We start from the raw sequence: 17,515 nt of genomic DNA, 5'->3' as shown, positions 1-17,515 counted from the left end.
TGGCCGACGTGAAAGCTAGCATCACCCTGGTTCCCTTGTCAAAAAGCCTATGGGATTTTTCCATTGGATTTTGGATAATTGTAGAAAATAAACTCTGCGGTAGACAAACATTTATGATAATCTTCACAAATGAACACCAATGTCAAGATTTTTAAAGTCTAAGTAAAAAGCTAATGTTAACGAACTACACCACGGTCCCGTCACCACCACTACATAGCTGTAAAGCCATGTTTGGTGCAGCTTGGTGTGATGACGTTCTGTAGTCTCATTTAGCCACATGTTAGCAGCCATTTTTTTGTAAGACAGATAAATTTGTCAAAGTTCACGAGTGGAGTGTTTCCTGACTTTTTTTATGTCCTAGAACAAAATGTGAAAGTCTCTTGAGCTTGCGTTAATCACAGAACTTTTTTCAGGCTTCTTACCAAAAACCCATTAAAAAAACACACTGACTTTGTGACAAGGAAACCAAAGGTGCTGGAATACTAACAGATTTCCAGGTTCTAGGACTCATAACTGAATAAAAAAGATGGACAACATGACAGCTCCCACAAAATGAAGTCAAAACATCTTGATTGCCCCCGGTGGCTGGCATAGGTCATAAACCCCGCCCTCTCCATGTTAGTCAATGAAACACGAGCCAAACTAAAAACTCAAATACATGTCACATATTTCCCAAAGATGGTTACTGTTATTTTAAATAGTTCTTCTTACACTGCTGTGTGATCATTTTTTCTACTAAGTTCGGTTTTAATTCATTATTTGAAGCTTTAAAAGAGAGTTTGAAGTCATGACTATTGGTGCTGTTGGCGATTGGTTGGATGGGTTTTTGGTGGGAAATCGACACTGTGGAGAGCCCTACTTTGGCTCCATATTACGTCACCGGTGCAGCAGGGCAGCAACCATAGACAGGATATTTTGGCTTCATTTCTGTACTGTAAGGGTAAGCAGGGATGCATTGTCTATCTTTATATACAGTCTATGGTAAAGAAACATAAGATACTCTAAAGACACATAACATACAGGCACAAGATGGCAAACACACGAAGACACAACATCCTTCACTAGTCTCATATTCATTTCCATCAAGCTTTTTGGTACATTTTGATCATATAAAAGAAATCTCGCATGCACTCTGTCATGCAAAGCCGTGCTGTTTCACCGTGTGTATTTTACTTTCAGTGGCGTGCAGCAAGACAAGACACCACCAAAAATAAAATCCATGCAATGCTGGAAGCCACAAAGAAGCTGGGTATGAGTGCGTATTTAAGGCATCCAAAAAATAGAGCAGATTCTGTAGGTAGTAGTGGACTTCTTAGCCGGGTAAAAAAACAAAGTTAAATAAAAGATTCAGAAAAAAGGAGTGTTTTTTAAAGGATGCATTTTGGGGTCAGGAGTGGAAACCATGGAGGGATGGAGGAAAGGGAAAACAAATCAATGCTTTTCTGTCGATGAGCAGAGCGCGCTGACGAGCCTCAAGCATTACAGCAGACATGAATTATTAAATTCACAGTACTTATACATTATCCGTCATGTCGGACTGCTTGCTGAATCAGAAACCACGCTGCCATAAATCATTCATTGCTCGAGTTCCAGGTTCAAATGGTCAGCTGCGTCAAGCTAGCAGCTGGAGCGATAATTTCGTAATGATTTGGACTTGTAGTGGCAAACAAGGTACATTTAAAATGGTTAAACTACATCTTTGACCATTTATTATTGGTCAGTTAGAGATTTCATTTAGTGTCTTTACACCAGTTAATCCCATGCTTCCGCTCAATTAAGCCATCTTTAAGCTTCTCTTTAAGCTGATTCTGCTCTCATATATTGCCTCAGCCACCATTACATCATATAGCTGGTGGGGGGTTGGGGCTTCTGTGTCGCCGATAGTAATGGAGGTTAGCCAACATGGCGATCAAATGCAGATTGATGAGTGGGCCCAGAGCAGCTGGTTAGGTAATGATGTCTTCATTCTTTCAACCATCCATTTGCTCCCTGTTCTTCCTCCCTCCCTCGCTTCCTGCCCTTTCCATCCGCCCCAACCTTCTCTGGAACGGTTATTAAAGAGCTATATTTAGATAAGCAGAAAACCTTGACTCTTGGAGTGCATCGCCGCAGTCTTGTTTGTGTTTCTATGTGTCTTTGTAATGTAAGGCTGTAGCTACAGTATGAAAGGAGTGTATGTTATGAAAAGGGCTAGAGGAGCTTCCGCCACTGCCAACAGGCATGTCTGCTTGCATAGACTGTACTCTCAACCTGACCATTAAGACTCGCAGTGAAGAGATGAAAACACCAAGAAAAAGAGGTATAATGGAAGCAAGAAAAAACAGAAAACTAAGGCATCTGTCCCCTTAGTCCAGTGCTTGTCAGTGGGACAAACTGTAGTGTAATTTACAAAGAAATGGCGCCATGGCAAATTCCAGTTAAACCCAGACCACCTGATCAGTCAGAAATAAAATTATTCAAGCCGAAAAACAAAGATTGAAATGTGTTCTACAGGCAATAAAAAAAATGTATAAGAAATAGTCGTTTGCTACCTCCCTCTTCACGCACGCTCACATTTTCTCACATTTTTTCACATACACTCACACGTACAGTACAAGCACGCATTAGTCTTCCTTGTCGTTGATGCTTAATTTCTCAAGTGGAAGACTCATTCAAAAGGTATCTTTTGCAGATCCAAACTTTGATCTCAACTCTTAAGATCCAATACCAACAACAAAGTCTACTAAAAAAAATCCCTTTTTAACGCTTTCAACCCATTCCCATTCCCCCAAATCCACATTCACTCTGCTGTGGGTTCCCGAGGGTAAATGGAGAGCAGGGCACAGGTTGAGGTGTTCCTCTCCCGCATGGAGTGTCTGGCTTGGTCAGTGCAAGACTCCCGGAGAGAGCAGTGGTGGGTCCATGAAGCAAAGTGGATGGTGGAGAGAAAGAGGGGTAGATGAGGAGAGAAATGAAGAGTTGCGAAGAGGCTAGCGGTGGGACTCTTTCCAGAATTAAATATTGATCCGAAGCCCTGAGGATTTTTGCATGTTTGTGGCTTTGGGAGATTCAAAATCTCAATGCCTCCTCCTCCTCCACCTGCTCTTCTTGCTCCTCCTCCTCCTCTACTTTCCCTCACTGGGATTTCTCGTCGGACTCGGAGGGGGTGTGTTCCCGGGGCAGCGACATGCTCTTGTGGCGATCCCACAGCTTGTGGAGCTCAGTGGCTTCGTTCTCGCTGCTGCTGGTGCCGCTGTCCCGGAAACTAGCCAAAGGAGGGCGCACCTTCACACCCTTCACTGTCACAGAGCCCTCAATGGCCTTGCGAAGCTGGATGGAGAAAGACAACAAAGAAGGCTCAAGCGTATGCCCTCATGCAGGACACACCCCAAAAGCTGTGTATGATTATTATTATTTTTTTTTTTTTTTTGCCAACTAACCACAATTTATGGCTTCTTGGTCCTAACCCAAAGGTCCAAGATCCAATTTGTTTGTGACAATTTCTTTTTTAAAGTAGTTTCTGTAGTATCTGTGCTTTACTTAGTTTCTTATATTTCAGTCAACTTACACTTTTACTCCACACTCCTAAATAAAATGTATACTTTTACTTCAATACATTTCCCTTAAGAATTTTAGTTACTAGTTGCAACAGACAAATGAAGGCATGGGAGGAAAGGACAAAAACAAGGATTTTGTTGTTTCTTTTAAGTTTTAAAAATAATCTGTCTTTTTCTTCGTAATATACTTTACTTTCAATACTTAAGTGCATTTTATGTCATATAATTACTTGTAATACTTAAGTGCAGTAAACATCAGATACTTTAAGACTTTTACTCAGATATCACTCTAAGAGGGAACTTGTTTTTCTGTAACTTTGTTGGTTTGTCTTTGTTGATTTTGTTTGTTTTTGGCATTTAGGCACTTTATCCACTGCTGTCTTGAATACACCTGCAACATTTTTTGGGGGGTGAAAAAGTCTAAAAATGAATATGAATGCAGGCAGTGGTTCTGGTAAGACTTCATCAGAGATGGTATATGCATCCCTGTTTAAAGATGTTTGCCCATTCTGTATAGCATGTGTAGATACTGAAAATGTACATCACACAGACACTTGCAGCCTGGTGTTTTATGCCATCAGAATAAAAAAGATCTTATTCTTAAGAAAAAGAGGTGTACTGCCATCAGTCAGAATGCATCAGCCTTGAAACATAACTTCTTCACACATAGGTTCAAAACTCAAGGAAATGCAACATAAAGGGAGAGGCAAAGACACATGTGAGCTGATCATGAAAAAGTGAGTGAAAGTGTTTGCAGGGTTTAAGTAGGGAGTGAACAGGTGAACTGAATCAGGTTAATGAGTGAACAAAGAGCGCAAAGAACCAATCAGTCCTGAGGAAAGGGGAGGGAAGGAGGTGAAGTAAAGGAAGTGAGATAAGTGAGGAAAATCAGCTATTTTAAATTTGTAATGATGATGATAACTTTATAGTTTATTTTTTATTGAGTTTTCTAGCTTTTTCCTTTTTCCTGTGAAATTTTTCCAAGCTTTTTTAAAACGAATTTTCTAAATTTACTGATTTTTGCAGTTTTTGGGACAATTCTCTTCTTCTTCTCTTTAAAAAAAACAAAGGTTAAAATACCTGAGAAAGGCATCTACAAGAAGAAAAGTTTCATTTTCTTGAAAAAAGTACAGCAATCTGTCTTACTGATACTGACACTCAAACAAAACTGCAAAGAGGGAAAAAATCAAAATACCCAACTGACAAGACGTTTGCTTTTAGATTATTGCTAGAAACTGGATTTTGTTTTCCTAAATCTTTTTGAAGCTGCTTGACAACATCACCCACATTTCCTTTCTTTTTTTGTTTCCTTTGAAATTTTCATAGTGGGAGAATAGAGTACAGCAGTAATACAATCAGAAACTGTTTTTTTTTGGTATGCATACTATATATATATCCTATCTATCTATCTATCTATCTATCTATCTATCTATCTATCTATATATATATATATATATATATATATATATTATATATATATATATGAAGTTAGGCTCTCTATGCCTAAATTGTGCTATTTGGTACATGGCTTTATTCACAGTGCCTTAATATGCTGGGCTGCATACAGTTTCTGTGTGGGTGTCCCTGTGGACCTGCTAACCCTTGTTCTGCAGAGAGACATCATGTCAGTAGTTTACAATCTGATGCACAGGCACACAAGCCATTTTCTATTTGGTACTGGAATCTCTTTTTCAAAATGAAATGGAAGGAAAGATCATAGTCAGAGGATAGTTTGAGCGGGAAAGTGAGGTCAGAGTGACTTTGACTTATGCTGCTGTTTGCTGAAACATTTCACAGAATAAGAGGAGAGGAGAAAGGAGAGGAGGAAATGACCACACATTTATTAAATCTCGGCGGCTCCTCTTGCCACCTACGCACGGCAGAAATCAAAGTAAATCATAGTCTGTCCACTCGCAGGGCCAGACTTGCCTCTGCCACAGTACAGACTGCAGACTGCCTTTTAGAAATGTTCATAAAAATGGACAATTTATTACAGGAAATCAAAGTGGCTGAGACTGGCAGAGCAGACACAATTACTTAAGGGAGCGGTAAAGGTCTTGGTCTGGCCAAATGAAATGACACCAGCTGCATTTTTGGTAAAGTGAGCACAGGAAGTTAGTTAGCCATGATATCTGCTTGAGTTTTACACAAGCTTACAGTAGCCAATCTGTACTGTTTGAAAGCGTTTTGGTGGTCCACTAAAAATATATGTTTGTACGTTTGAAAGGAAAAATTAAAAAGCATTATCCATTCTCCTAAAAACAAAGCTGTGTGAAAGTTTGTTGCTGCTCTCTACAGTGTCTTTCATCCATCTCGCTCTTTTTTCTCTCAGTCTGAGAGCGCATTATTGAGTTTCCTGTTTGGCCGGGCCAAGTTTGTCATTTGGCTGATAGGGTGAAGGATTTGGGTGCTACAGATCCTGAGGCAGCACTGAAAAGAATAGTGTCTGCATGCTGTTGGGTGGAAATAATGCACTACAATCACGCAAACAAACATCTCCCCGATTCCTCTCTTCCATATGGACCGGCGAGGCTGTGATATAACAGCGTGTCGGTGTGACAGACAGGCAGGCTGGGAGAGGCCGGGCTTTATCTGCTTTGGCTGGGTTTTTGTCTGCTGGTGGAACGCAGAACAAAAATGCCTAAATGTCAGGGACAGGCAAGCGGCACTGCACTTAGCAACAATCCTCTCACCACTTCCTGGCCAATTCACAAAGAGCGAGGGGTTTTCAGTTGTTTGTGAGGCAGGAGATGGAAAGGGGGGGGGGCAGACAGAGAGACAATAGATAGAGACAGCAATATTAAGCACCCTTTTGTTTGTCACAGTACATAACAGGCAGAGGGAGGAGGAATCCTTAATGTTGACTGAAATATCTTTGTGTGTGTGTGTGTGTGTGTGTGCATGTGTGCATGCAGCATGATGACAGCTCTCCTGATGATATTGACAGTGATTTTACAATTATGAAAGCAGTGAATATGCTGCCTGTGTTAATGATTACAGTCACGACTTTTTTCATGAGATTAGGGGTTGAAAAAATTAACAAAAAAAAGGATTGAGAGTTTAGATTTAAGAGGTCTGACAACGATCCATGGATGAATGAACGTATGGATGAACAATGTGAAATGCCTCCCACCACAGCTGTAGCCGGCACGGAGGCATAAAAAGTCAAACACCCCAAAGTGACCTGTGACGAGTTTCTTACCTCTTTCAGGGAAACCACCCCAATGAGGCGTCCGATGCTGGTGACGTAGGCGTGGTCAAGGCCGAGCAGAGAGAAGATGGTGTGGGTCTGCAGGAAAACAGCAGAAGAGAGAAACAATCAGTGAAACACTTAAAAAAAAAAGAGTACAAACCGGAGACAATACTATGCTGGTACTTTAAATCGAAAATGAGGTGCAGTTAAGGAAATGAACCACTGACTTCAATTATCCAACACTGACAAGTTCATTCACAATGGAATCATTCAACTAGTCAAATGTTCCACTAAATGGGATACGATCACTTTGGGAAATGTTACACAGGAGCAGAGTGTTCTGGTAACTCATTTTCAAATAGAAAAAAAACTTAAATTGCTGAGTTAAAACACACTGATGGCAACAGTCCTGCTGGCAATATCTGTATTCTAACTGTATTAGGAGTATTTTAGGAAAGTTTGATATATATATATTGTAAAAAGACCAATTAGAGGGATTTGTTTGTCCACAAAAACACATCCCTCCCCTCATGTTGTCAGCGTTTTACTGACTTTGTGGCTGATTAACCGTAACTAAAGCACAACTTTATTTTGTGCTAAAATGGATTTGTGTGTTATTTGGTTTAGTAGGGATATGTATGGGACTCCAGACTTGAGTCTCTGCTAATGCTGGTGACCACACAGTAACCTGTGACAGCTATCTCATGAATGGGGTTAAACGCAGGCTGAAGATTTTAAAGCCTGTTGAGTCGCTTGGATAAAACAGGTAGAAATGCCAAGTGCAATTTCTACTAATAGAGCTGAGGTGAGTTTCATAATTTAAATGAGTTAAGTTCTTTAACTGTCCAAGCCAAACAGTTTCCCTGTAAAATAACAGATAATGGTGTAATTTGTTCAGTATCCTTCTTACAGAGGACTGCCCCTTGTCAAATGTTTTATATAGTCATTTTTGTAGCCGTATTTATTTTCATTATGTGCTAATAGTGTCAAATGTGTCTTTATTTGTACATTTTTACTTTGTTTTTCAAATTTTATATAGTTAAGAATGTAGGTCTTGCATGTCTCTATGACCCTGTTTCACTCTATTTATACTCTGTGCCCTATTAGTACCGCATTTGCTGATGCGATGACTCAATTTCCCCCTGGGAATCATTAAAGTTTCATTTAATCTTATCTTCACGACTAGAGTTACCATTGAGGAGTGTGGCTCTGTGCAACTGAAGCAAAAAGAGTGAGAGGTCACAAACTTCAGTGACGGATTAGAACGGTTGCAGGATTGATGCCAACTGGACTTTTTGTTCTAGACCCTTTTAGTGTTTAATGAGACTTTTTGCTTAGCCAGAATGGGCATTTGGGATGTCTGAAATGGATCCCACTGTGCCAAACAAGCGGACGCTGTGCCAAGAAAAAGATTGTTCAGTATTTTTAGGCCGGGGCCAGTCGTAATGTAATCTGTGAAAGAGTTCCCCACAGAAGGATGCAGTGGCTTCTCTGGGGACAGAGAGTCTACTCACCTCCAGATCAGCCCATTCACATCCTTTTAAACTGTAATTCACTGATTAAAGGTGCAGAAAATAACACTTTAGAGTCAATGATCACCAGCACAGTAATGTGAGAAACTGGAGACTCTAAACAAACACCAGCTCAAATTGTGGACCCCAGCTTCATTGGATCATATTTGCATTTTGTCCAAAAGGGAAAACCTTGGGGAATGGGGATTATGGGAAATGTGACCTTAATTTAGAGAAGCACTGCTAGTACTTCAGGCTACGAACAATCTCAAATAAAGTATGCTCATAGAAATTATACTGAGGTATCAAATTTAAAAGGTACTGTAGCATTTAAAACATTCAGAATATTAATAAAGCAGAAAACGACTATTAGCTTCACAAAGATATAATGGAGTTATTGCATACTTGCACCTAATCCAAAACACATTTGGGGGGAAAAAGTGCATCCCATTGGCATAGCATAATTTTCCATTCATTTATGAAGTCGTGAAACTCCTGCACTGTCAACAACATGGCCCTGCAAATGTTTCAAAATAAAATACCTAGTGTCAACAACTGATGGGATTCCGCCAGCAGAGGCATTGTTAGATGACTTTTATTTTGAAACAGAAGCAGGAAAGTTTGAGTAAAACAGATATGTTTGTATTTCTGTGACAGATAAAGACATTGAAACTGTAATAAAATGTGCTAGAGTCAATATCATTATCAAAACACCATTTTCACTAGCTATTGCTGCTGACCAAACGTGCGCGGCTCACACATGCAGTGTGCTCCAGGCCCGTTAGATAATGCTCTGAATGTTGTATACAGCTTTTTTAATGTAGCAATTTATATACTGTCATGTGAAAAGTATGCAGTTGCACCTAAAGAGTTTATTCAGCCAAATTTCCAAAAACATATTTCTTTTGTTTGCTTGGAGCTATCTTTTACCATATATATTTTGTATGGTGCTTTTAGAAATGTTTTAAGGAACAGTTTGACAGTTTTAGGAAAAGCACTTATCACTTTCTTGTGAGAGGACTTCTAATGCCAGCAGCTTTAATGCTCAGTAAGTAGCACATTGTATCTCATTTGTTTTAGTTCAGACAAAAACTGGAGTGAACTATATGTTGCACAATAACTGCACAGTAACTTTTGGAACAGACAAATCAAATGAGATATAACGAGTTAATAAGCTTTAGAGATGCTGGTAGGTTGATTTTGTCCCCTTTGGGCAGAGCCAGGCTAGCTGTTTCCAGTCTGTGTGCCAAGCTAAGCTAACCAGCTGCTGCCATTAGCTTCATTTTTGAGATTGGTATAAATCCTTCACCTTACATTTGGCGAGAAAAAAAATATGGGCATTTCCCAAAATATCAAATTATTCCCTTTAAAAACTCAGTCAACAGCAATGTGTTTTTCCTAAAGAAATGTTGCTGTCACTGAAAATCCACGGATTAGAAACACAAGGAGAAAAAGCTTTTGGTAAATTACTTTAACCTTGATTTTTAGTCTATGCATAATATATGCAATAACTTCATGGGTTCCTTTGTTTTCTGAAAATGTACAGATTGATGGAAGTTTAGGTTGCTATGAATTTTGTTAGCCACAACCTCAAACGAATGGACAGTGGCCCCGAGCCAAAACCCAGAGCACAGTGACTGCAGAGACACATTATCATGAAAATCATCCAAGCAACACATTTGTCTATTACAAAAGGGCCCACACGCAAACACAGAAAACAACAACAGTAAACAGCATGAGATAAATAGTAGCCAGATCCAGAGAGGCAGAACAAGAGAGCTGGGTAAGATGTAGAGAAAATAACTCCACTGACACACAAACGTACACACACACACACACACACACACACACACACACACACACACACAAACACACCTGCGTACAGCAGCGGCGGTGGCGGCGGGCGGTGTTTAATATGCTGAAGGAGATTGTGCGTGGTATTGGCTTTTGGCAGTGTGCAGTGGAGGGAAGGGAGCGAGATGGATTGGTGCAGGATCCCTCTCTTAAATGTTTAAAGAGTATTCACAGAGAGCCCGGAGGACGAGAGAGAAAGAGAGAGCTGCAAAATATGTTGAATATTGTCATAAACGAAGAGAAACAAGCTCTACAGTAAATGTTTCTATGTAACTAAAATAGCATGTATATAGTATGTGTCTAAAATATATTTCTGTAATGTATTTAATAACTGAATAATCTGAAATAAAGTGGATTTGAATTTGAAAAAAAAATGAATTTGAGAGAGAGAAAGAGAGAGAGAGAGAAAAGGTAGCATTATGAATGGAGGACATTAGCCGCCGCCACAGCCGCTGGCAAGCCAGAATGAGCCAGAGTGTGTGTGTATGCCAAGTAGGAAGTGAGGGTTTCAACATGGAAATGTGTGTGTGTGTGTGTGTGTGTGTGTGTGCTGGAGACAGAGTCTGTTTCAGTGTGCCGCAGTAAGAAAACTAAATCAACACGAGCTAAAGCTCCTTTCTCTGTTCTGCACTTTCACTCCCTCCTTCACACAGTAGGGGAAGAATTGGCTCGAGTGTGTGTGCGTGTTCTTTTGGGTTGTTTACATGCTCATTCAATGCCACTACACACCACAGGAACACTGAGAGTATCCGGAGCACTGGAACTGGTGGCAGTTTTCTTTCCAAGTCTATACGTGTTGGGAAATTGAGATGGCCTCACACTGGCACTTACTGTACATGACGTAATGTCTTTAGAGTAACAGAAAACTTTTAAATTTGGAGGAAAAAAGCTTTAAGAAATTAATTTATCACGTTAATATATTTCTCAGTCATAATATCTTTTGTCAACACTGAGCCACCCGATCTTTTCCCTGGCAGTGTTAAAAGTTATACAAATACACGGCCTAATATAAATATTAATGGATCAAGTTTAACTCGGATCATGGTAAACAACAAAATATTACATTCTATATCAGCTTGTGCTTATTTTACACGTTGTATTAATGCATTTTATAGCTTATGTAAAACACTCTTAATTGCCTTATTGTTGAGAGGAACTACACAAATAAATGTGACTCTCCCACAATCAGCTGATTAATGTTAATGCACTTGTTTCCATAACTGAAGCATCTGTTGTGCACTAGGAATTACTCTGAATTTAGTTACTTATTTTTTCTTAACAGTGTGGATAAACGGAAACACAGTAGTGAAGACACACATCCAGTAGCAAGGATACGCGTTTGTGCTCTAATCTGAGATACACACACACACACACACACACACACACACACACACACACACACACACACAGAGGTTGAACAGCAGCTATATTTACAATCAGACCTTATGCAGCGATGTGCGCTCCACCAGCTGGAACGGGGCGGGGTCGATTTTGCAGTTGTTAAAATTGACCTGCTCATCAAGCTGCCTCTCCTCCCACTCTGCAATCTGCAAAAACACACAGGAGGAGGAGAAAGTTTGGGGATGAGAGTTAAACATCAGTGAGAAATTGCAGGAGGAAGATGACACTGACATAACTTTAATCTTTAATAAACGGTTGAACCCCAGTCCTGTAGGATGGCTTTGTTGTCAAAACCTTTAATTTCTTTTTGACTGTCTGACGTGGAGTGACAGAATAATAGATGCTGATAACACAAGACGTCTTTATGCCTGGTGTCAGTCACTAATCAGAAGGCAAAGGCATCAAATAATCCCACACCGCCTCCTGACAAATCATTTCCCTCTGATAGACAATCAATGGACCGGGCCCCGAACTGAATGACTCTATAAATCATACGGGGCCTACAACGATGGAGGCTGAGGAAGGTGAGTGGCGAACAAGGAAGGGAGACGTAGCGAGAAGTGATGACATGGTAGACGTATGAGAGGTGAACAATGAGTGATACCGAGAGAAAAAAGAGGAGATGGAGGGAGAAAGTGTGAGGAATGTGCGGCTGACAGAGAGGAAATGAGAGGTGCTGTTGATGGATGAATTATGAATGATGTCATATCCAAAAATACAAGACTCCAGGGTAATCGGCCCGTCTGGTGATATTGAGGATTCTGAAAAGCCAGGACTGTCGGGGTGTGATGTCATCAAGTGCAAGCTTAGATTCAAGTCAGGCAAATATAGGTTTCGAAGATTGATTCACATACCAAAAATCCAATGTATTGGTAGGTGAAATTAAGGATAAGGCTGATCATATTCTATGTTATCCATCAGCCAATACCAGCAATCAATGTGCCATACTCACTAGTACAGTGTGTGTTAACAGCTTGACCTAACTTATTCCTTTATGCCATGGAACTCCATTGTGTCGAAAAAACATTTAAACACATGTCAATGAGCATATCAATGAACACTGCTGCACTGGGTCATATGTTCCTTTGTTACTGTGAACACACACACTCAGGATGTTTACATGCACAGTTGAGTTGAGCTGCAGTTTTAGCTCAATTTGACCATTTGATTGGATTACTGTCGGGGCATAATCGATTTATTGAGGGGAGTATGTCCAACTGCATCCCAGTAGTTGGCAATATGCCCCCTTTCAGCGAGCTGCTATTGGACCTTCTTCTGGTTGACACATTACGTCACACACCAAACAAGTTTGCAAGCAGCAGAACGGGTTTCAAGTGATTAAAATGTGGATGACTTTTTGGCACTGTACATTTTATACGTACCCTACCTGTTTTACCTTAGTCTTGTTTTGCTTTCTTCCCTTCTTCTTCCCCTTTTGTTTTTCTTGGCTTTCTTCTACGAATTTATGCTGTTCGACTTCCGGGTCAAAGCCTGGCGCTGGGACTATGGAGTATGCGCAGAACGCCTAGGCCAGTTCAGGTCCAAATGAGGCGTGTACATGAAAGAGTACACATTATCTAGGCGTGTTAGTCCGACTTTGAGAAATTGGACTTATTACTATTTTAGTCGGACTAACACAATAATTCAGCTTTTTCTAACATCATGTTAACATACTGATTGTATTTTATTTTTGAAACAATCCCACGTACACCATCCTGCCGCTGAACAGAAACCAATTAACTCCTATCTGAATATTGAGCCTTTTAGACAGAAATTCAACTAAAACTTATTAGGCTGAGAGCAACCCATGAGGTAGGGAAGTCAGAAAGCATGGCAAGATACACATGGCAAGATATTGGTCTTTTCATGGAATTTCTTTCCAGTTAGAAGAATATAGAATAATGCCAGCCTTATTCTTTAAAATACTGTAGTCATTTCCATGGCCTTATGAATTTTTAAGGACACAGTGTTGGCAGCAGAATTTTGTTGGGTTGGCAAAACAATCCAAACAGAAGCAGCACTGAGACTGTCAAGGGGTCGCAGGGCCTTCAAAACTGAACTTTATTGGCTTGAGGCACATTTTGAAGCTGGTCGAAGCAGATGGCCGCCCACCGAGAGCCTGGTTTTGCTTGAGGTTTCTGTCTGTTAAAAGGGTTTTTTGAGTTGTTTTTTTTTTTTTTTTTTGCCAGCATCGCCTTGCTTGCTCATGGAGGAGTGCTGGTTCTCTATGAATTAAAGTGCATGGCTTTAACCTCCTCTATATGAAAAGAGTTATTCATATGTTATGTCAAGATAACAAATTTGTGCTATATAAATAAAATAGACTTGACCTGCAATAAATATACTTAAATAATACAGGGCCATTCCAGTAATTTAGCATTGCACTTTCATAAATCCAGTAGGACAGTTTAAAAAGCAAAATCAAAATTTTAGGAGCAGAGGTGATATCCTAACATTTTAGTCTTTAGCTTGGAGGGGGTATGTGGGATTGATTCATTTATTTAAGTACATTTATTTAAGTATAAATATGAATGGAATGACAGCTTATTAGATCCAGGGCTTGTTTTATAGGCTTATTCTTATTTTTGAAATATAGCCTATATTTAGATCGAAGGCTATTTATTAAACATTCGGGGCTGAAGCCTCAGACGCCCAGGCCTAACAATGCCAATTGTCTCCAAGCCCTAGCTCAGATAACCTTGATGAAATCACCATGATGTCATGCTGTTTTTTTTTTTTTTGTTGTTGTTTGTTTTCTTTTTCAAATTTGACAAAGCTCTTCCATACCCATAGTAGACATTATACAACTGTTTTCAAGGACCGAAGAGTACTCCAAATAAAAGGAGTGACTTTGAAAAACGAAACCCTATTGCGCAGTGATCCATGGTACTGTACTGGTATATGACATACATTATATGGACAAAAGTGTTGGGCCACACCTCTTAATCATTGAATTCAGGTGTTTCATTCAGTCCCATTGCAACAGGTGTATAAAATGTGGATGATTGGGCAAAAATTCCCACAGATACACTCCAGAATCTTGTAGAAAGTCTTCCCAGAAGAGTGGAAGCTATTATAGCTGCAAAGGGGGACCAACTTCATATTGATGCCTGTGGATTTAGAATGGGATGTAAAAGCTCCTGTAGGTGTAATGTGTGATACTTTTGTCCATATAGTATACAAGCTTTCAATGAAAAAAAAAACAAAAACAAAATAACTTTAAAAAATCATACAAATACATGAAAGCAAATATTGGAATTTAATCTCACATTTTGCAGAATGTCTCCACGTGTTGCAGTTCAGACAAACGCTGGACTGGTTTCTTGCCTTTGGTTTAACTGTGTTTGCTGCTGTCTGATTTGATGCTGTGCTTTAACTGGTTCTAACCTGTGTGCGCTTGTATAAATGTTGTGTGACAGTCTGTGTGTCTTACCTCTCTAATAGTCATGTCATCCTCCACATCTACGTCATCCTGTAAACAAGAAGCGACAGGAGAGCAGTCAGTGCAAAAAACAATACTCAGTAAACATACTAAACACAGTAAAATGAAGAAACACAAAGTGCACAACACAAATACACAAGCAGTGAGGATATGGTAAACGGATGGTACATAAACAATGGTGTCCAGTGGGTATTATTATCTCAACAAACACTTATTTGTACTTTTCAACTTCGCCTCCACTGTGCACAGAAGGTAAAATGACATATTGAAAACACATAATCACCCATGCATCACATCATAAGTGCGATACAGTGCCGCCGTCTTGAGACAGATGGACAGAAATGGGATGTGTGACTAAAGGAGCGACTACAGTACATTTAATGAGTGCGGGGGATGTGATGTATGAGATGTCAGAGCAGATGATCATTATAATGATGGATCTGTGGCGCGTTTGGAGCTCACGGCTCATAACTGACAGGCTGACGCTGCAGATGCTGTTTGACAAGCCGGAGTCAAACTAGCAACCCTATGCTTTGCAGACGAGAATGCTGCAGAAAGCTGGGTGATGGAAATAAACAACTGAGTGTGTGAGAATGTTACCGCAGGGTGTGTGTGCATCTCTGTGTGTGTGTGTGACGGGCTGTGAAATACGATTTCAAAGTGTTTAGTCATGTGCTTGAGTACAGGTATTTACTTTCTCAGGATTGAGTACAGGAAAACATATGTGTGTGTGTGTGTGTGTGTGTGTGTGTGTGTGTGTGTGTGTGTGTGTGTGTGCGCGCGCGTCATAGAGAAGGTAGAGTGAGTGTGACCCAGGGGCTGATGGGAGCCCTGAGCTCATTTATCCTCATCGCTGCGGTGGCCGACCTGTCGGTAACCCTAGCAACTGTTGCCGCGGGTAGAAAGAGGTGCCCTACTGTAGCGTTATGCAAGCAGAGGCCAGACGTGGCAGAAGTTGATGAGACTAAACAAGCACGTGCATGCGCAAGCACACACACACACACACACACACACACACACACACACACACACACACACACACACCTACAGCACTTTATCTCTGCCGTCTCACTGATCATTCTGCTTGTCACAAGGGCACTCTGAATGTCGCCAAGACACACTGGTGTTCACAGGTAAAATGTAAACTAAAGACAAATGGAGAGATCAAATCACTGTGTGTATGTGTGTATGTGTGTGTGTGTGCGTGTGTTTTCAGAGGAAGGTGCTTTTTTCTTGAGAGACAGAGAGAGAGAGAGGTTGCACCATGCATGCAAAATAGGTGCTTTCAGAGAGATTAGCTGCTCTATTAAGAGAGCAAATCTCTGCTTCTGGATACATGAGTTAGGCAGAAGTGTGTGTGTGCGTGTGTATGTGTGTGTGTGGAAAGTGTGAGAGTAAACTTTGTGAGTCTGCATGTGACTGACAGAGCAACCGTGTGGGCATATTCAAATGAGATTTGAATGAGCGAGTGTCTGTGTGTGGGTGCAGAGCCTCCAGAGTGCTGACAATAGGCAGATGAAGCTGTATTGCTTGCTACGCCGTTTCCATGACCAGACAAAGATTAGAAAGGTTCGTTGCTCTTCCTTTCCCTCCCTCCTCCTGAAGCTATCCATCTTTCCTTGCATCCAGTGAGCCCATCAGCCAATCAGTGGCAACCATCCAAGACTAGGTCAGCAGGGGATACACACAATCTACCGCCAAAGACTGCTGTATCATACACATACACTCTGTAGGATTGTGTATTTTGCTTAAGTATACAGCAAAGAGTTTTATGATTGTGAAAATTCAGTGGAAAAAAGAGCCTCCCCTCGAGGACACTTTCTCTAGTCTACAGTAGATAGACGGGGTGGTGGTAAGATTTTCTTTGCACTTCCAATTTCTGAAGGGAAGGCTTAGCATCTTTGTCTTCTAATCTAAATCCAAAATCTGCCTCTGTTATAAAGGGTTGGTTCAGAAAGTTTCCATGTTATGTAGTCAGGTTTTAAGACATACATACAGTAATCTTGAAATTCTGCTGCCACCCTAATGCAATGAAACTGAGTAGAGTTTTATCAACAAAGTATGATTGCTTCTGGCATTGCATTCACATGAGTGCCTTGACCACAGAAGACCTCATACATCAACAACAAAAGCAAGTGGATTTCCAAACTCTGAGAGGCTGGTGTCGATATTCTTAAAAAGTTCCAAGTGTAGTGGTGCGATTCTGGACAGGCTCCATCATCTCTGCTGAACTGAATTATTTGTGAGGCCCAAGGCATTTAAAAACAGCAATGGAAATATGTAAAAAGCAATGTCCTCGTCACTCAGGATAATCCATAGGCCTCACTGTGGACAGTTTATTTTTAGGACTAGGCTTGTTCATAAACTTGAGTATCGGGCAAGAAGATCAGGGGATCAAAGTTTATCCAAGTGATCAATTGTGTACCATGACTGTCTGCTACCAAGGTTTATAGATATCCATTCAACCGTTTTCAAGATGAGAGAAAACTCACTAAAGCCATTAGGATACATACATGTACAAATTTTTAGTGCAAATCCATAAAAATAAAAAGTTTAAGATTCACCAAAGTCAATAGAA

At 40.4% G+C, this 17,515-nt stretch overlaps 1 protein-coding gene across 2 annotated transcripts in view; it reads right to left on the bottom strand.

Annotated features, from left to right (window-relative positions):
- Positions 1 to 2,564: 2,564 nt before the first annotated feature.
- clcn2c (chloride channel 2c) overlaps positions 2,565 to 17,515 on the bottom strand; it is a 164,760-nt gene continuing 149,809 nt past the window's right edge. For both annotated transcript variants that reach the window (XM_042486275.1, XM_042486276.1), the window contains 4 exons: positions 14,929 to 14,967; positions 11,537 to 11,641; positions 6,739 to 6,825; positions 2,565 to 3,309 (listed from right to left, as the gene is read on the bottom strand). In XM_042486275.1, coding sequence (XP_042342209.1) covers positions 3,115 to 3,309; positions 6,739 to 6,825; positions 11,537 to 11,641; positions 14,929 to 14,967 — 426 coding nt within the window. In that variant the 3' untranslated portion in view covers positions 2,565 to 3,114. The remainder of the gene's footprint in view (positions 3,310 to 6,738; positions 6,826 to 11,536; positions 11,642 to 14,928; positions 14,968 to 17,515) is intronic.

The sequence above is a fragment of the Plectropomus leopardus genome, chromosome 5 (assembly GCF_008729295.1).
Source record: "Plectropomus leopardus isolate mb chromosome 5, YSFRI_Pleo_2.0, whole genome shotgun sequence".
Taxonomy (NCBI): Eukaryota; Metazoa; Chordata; class Actinopteri; order Perciformes; family Serranidae; genus Plectropomus; species Plectropomus leopardus.
This window is presented reverse-complemented; position numbering and strand designations above follow the sequence as displayed.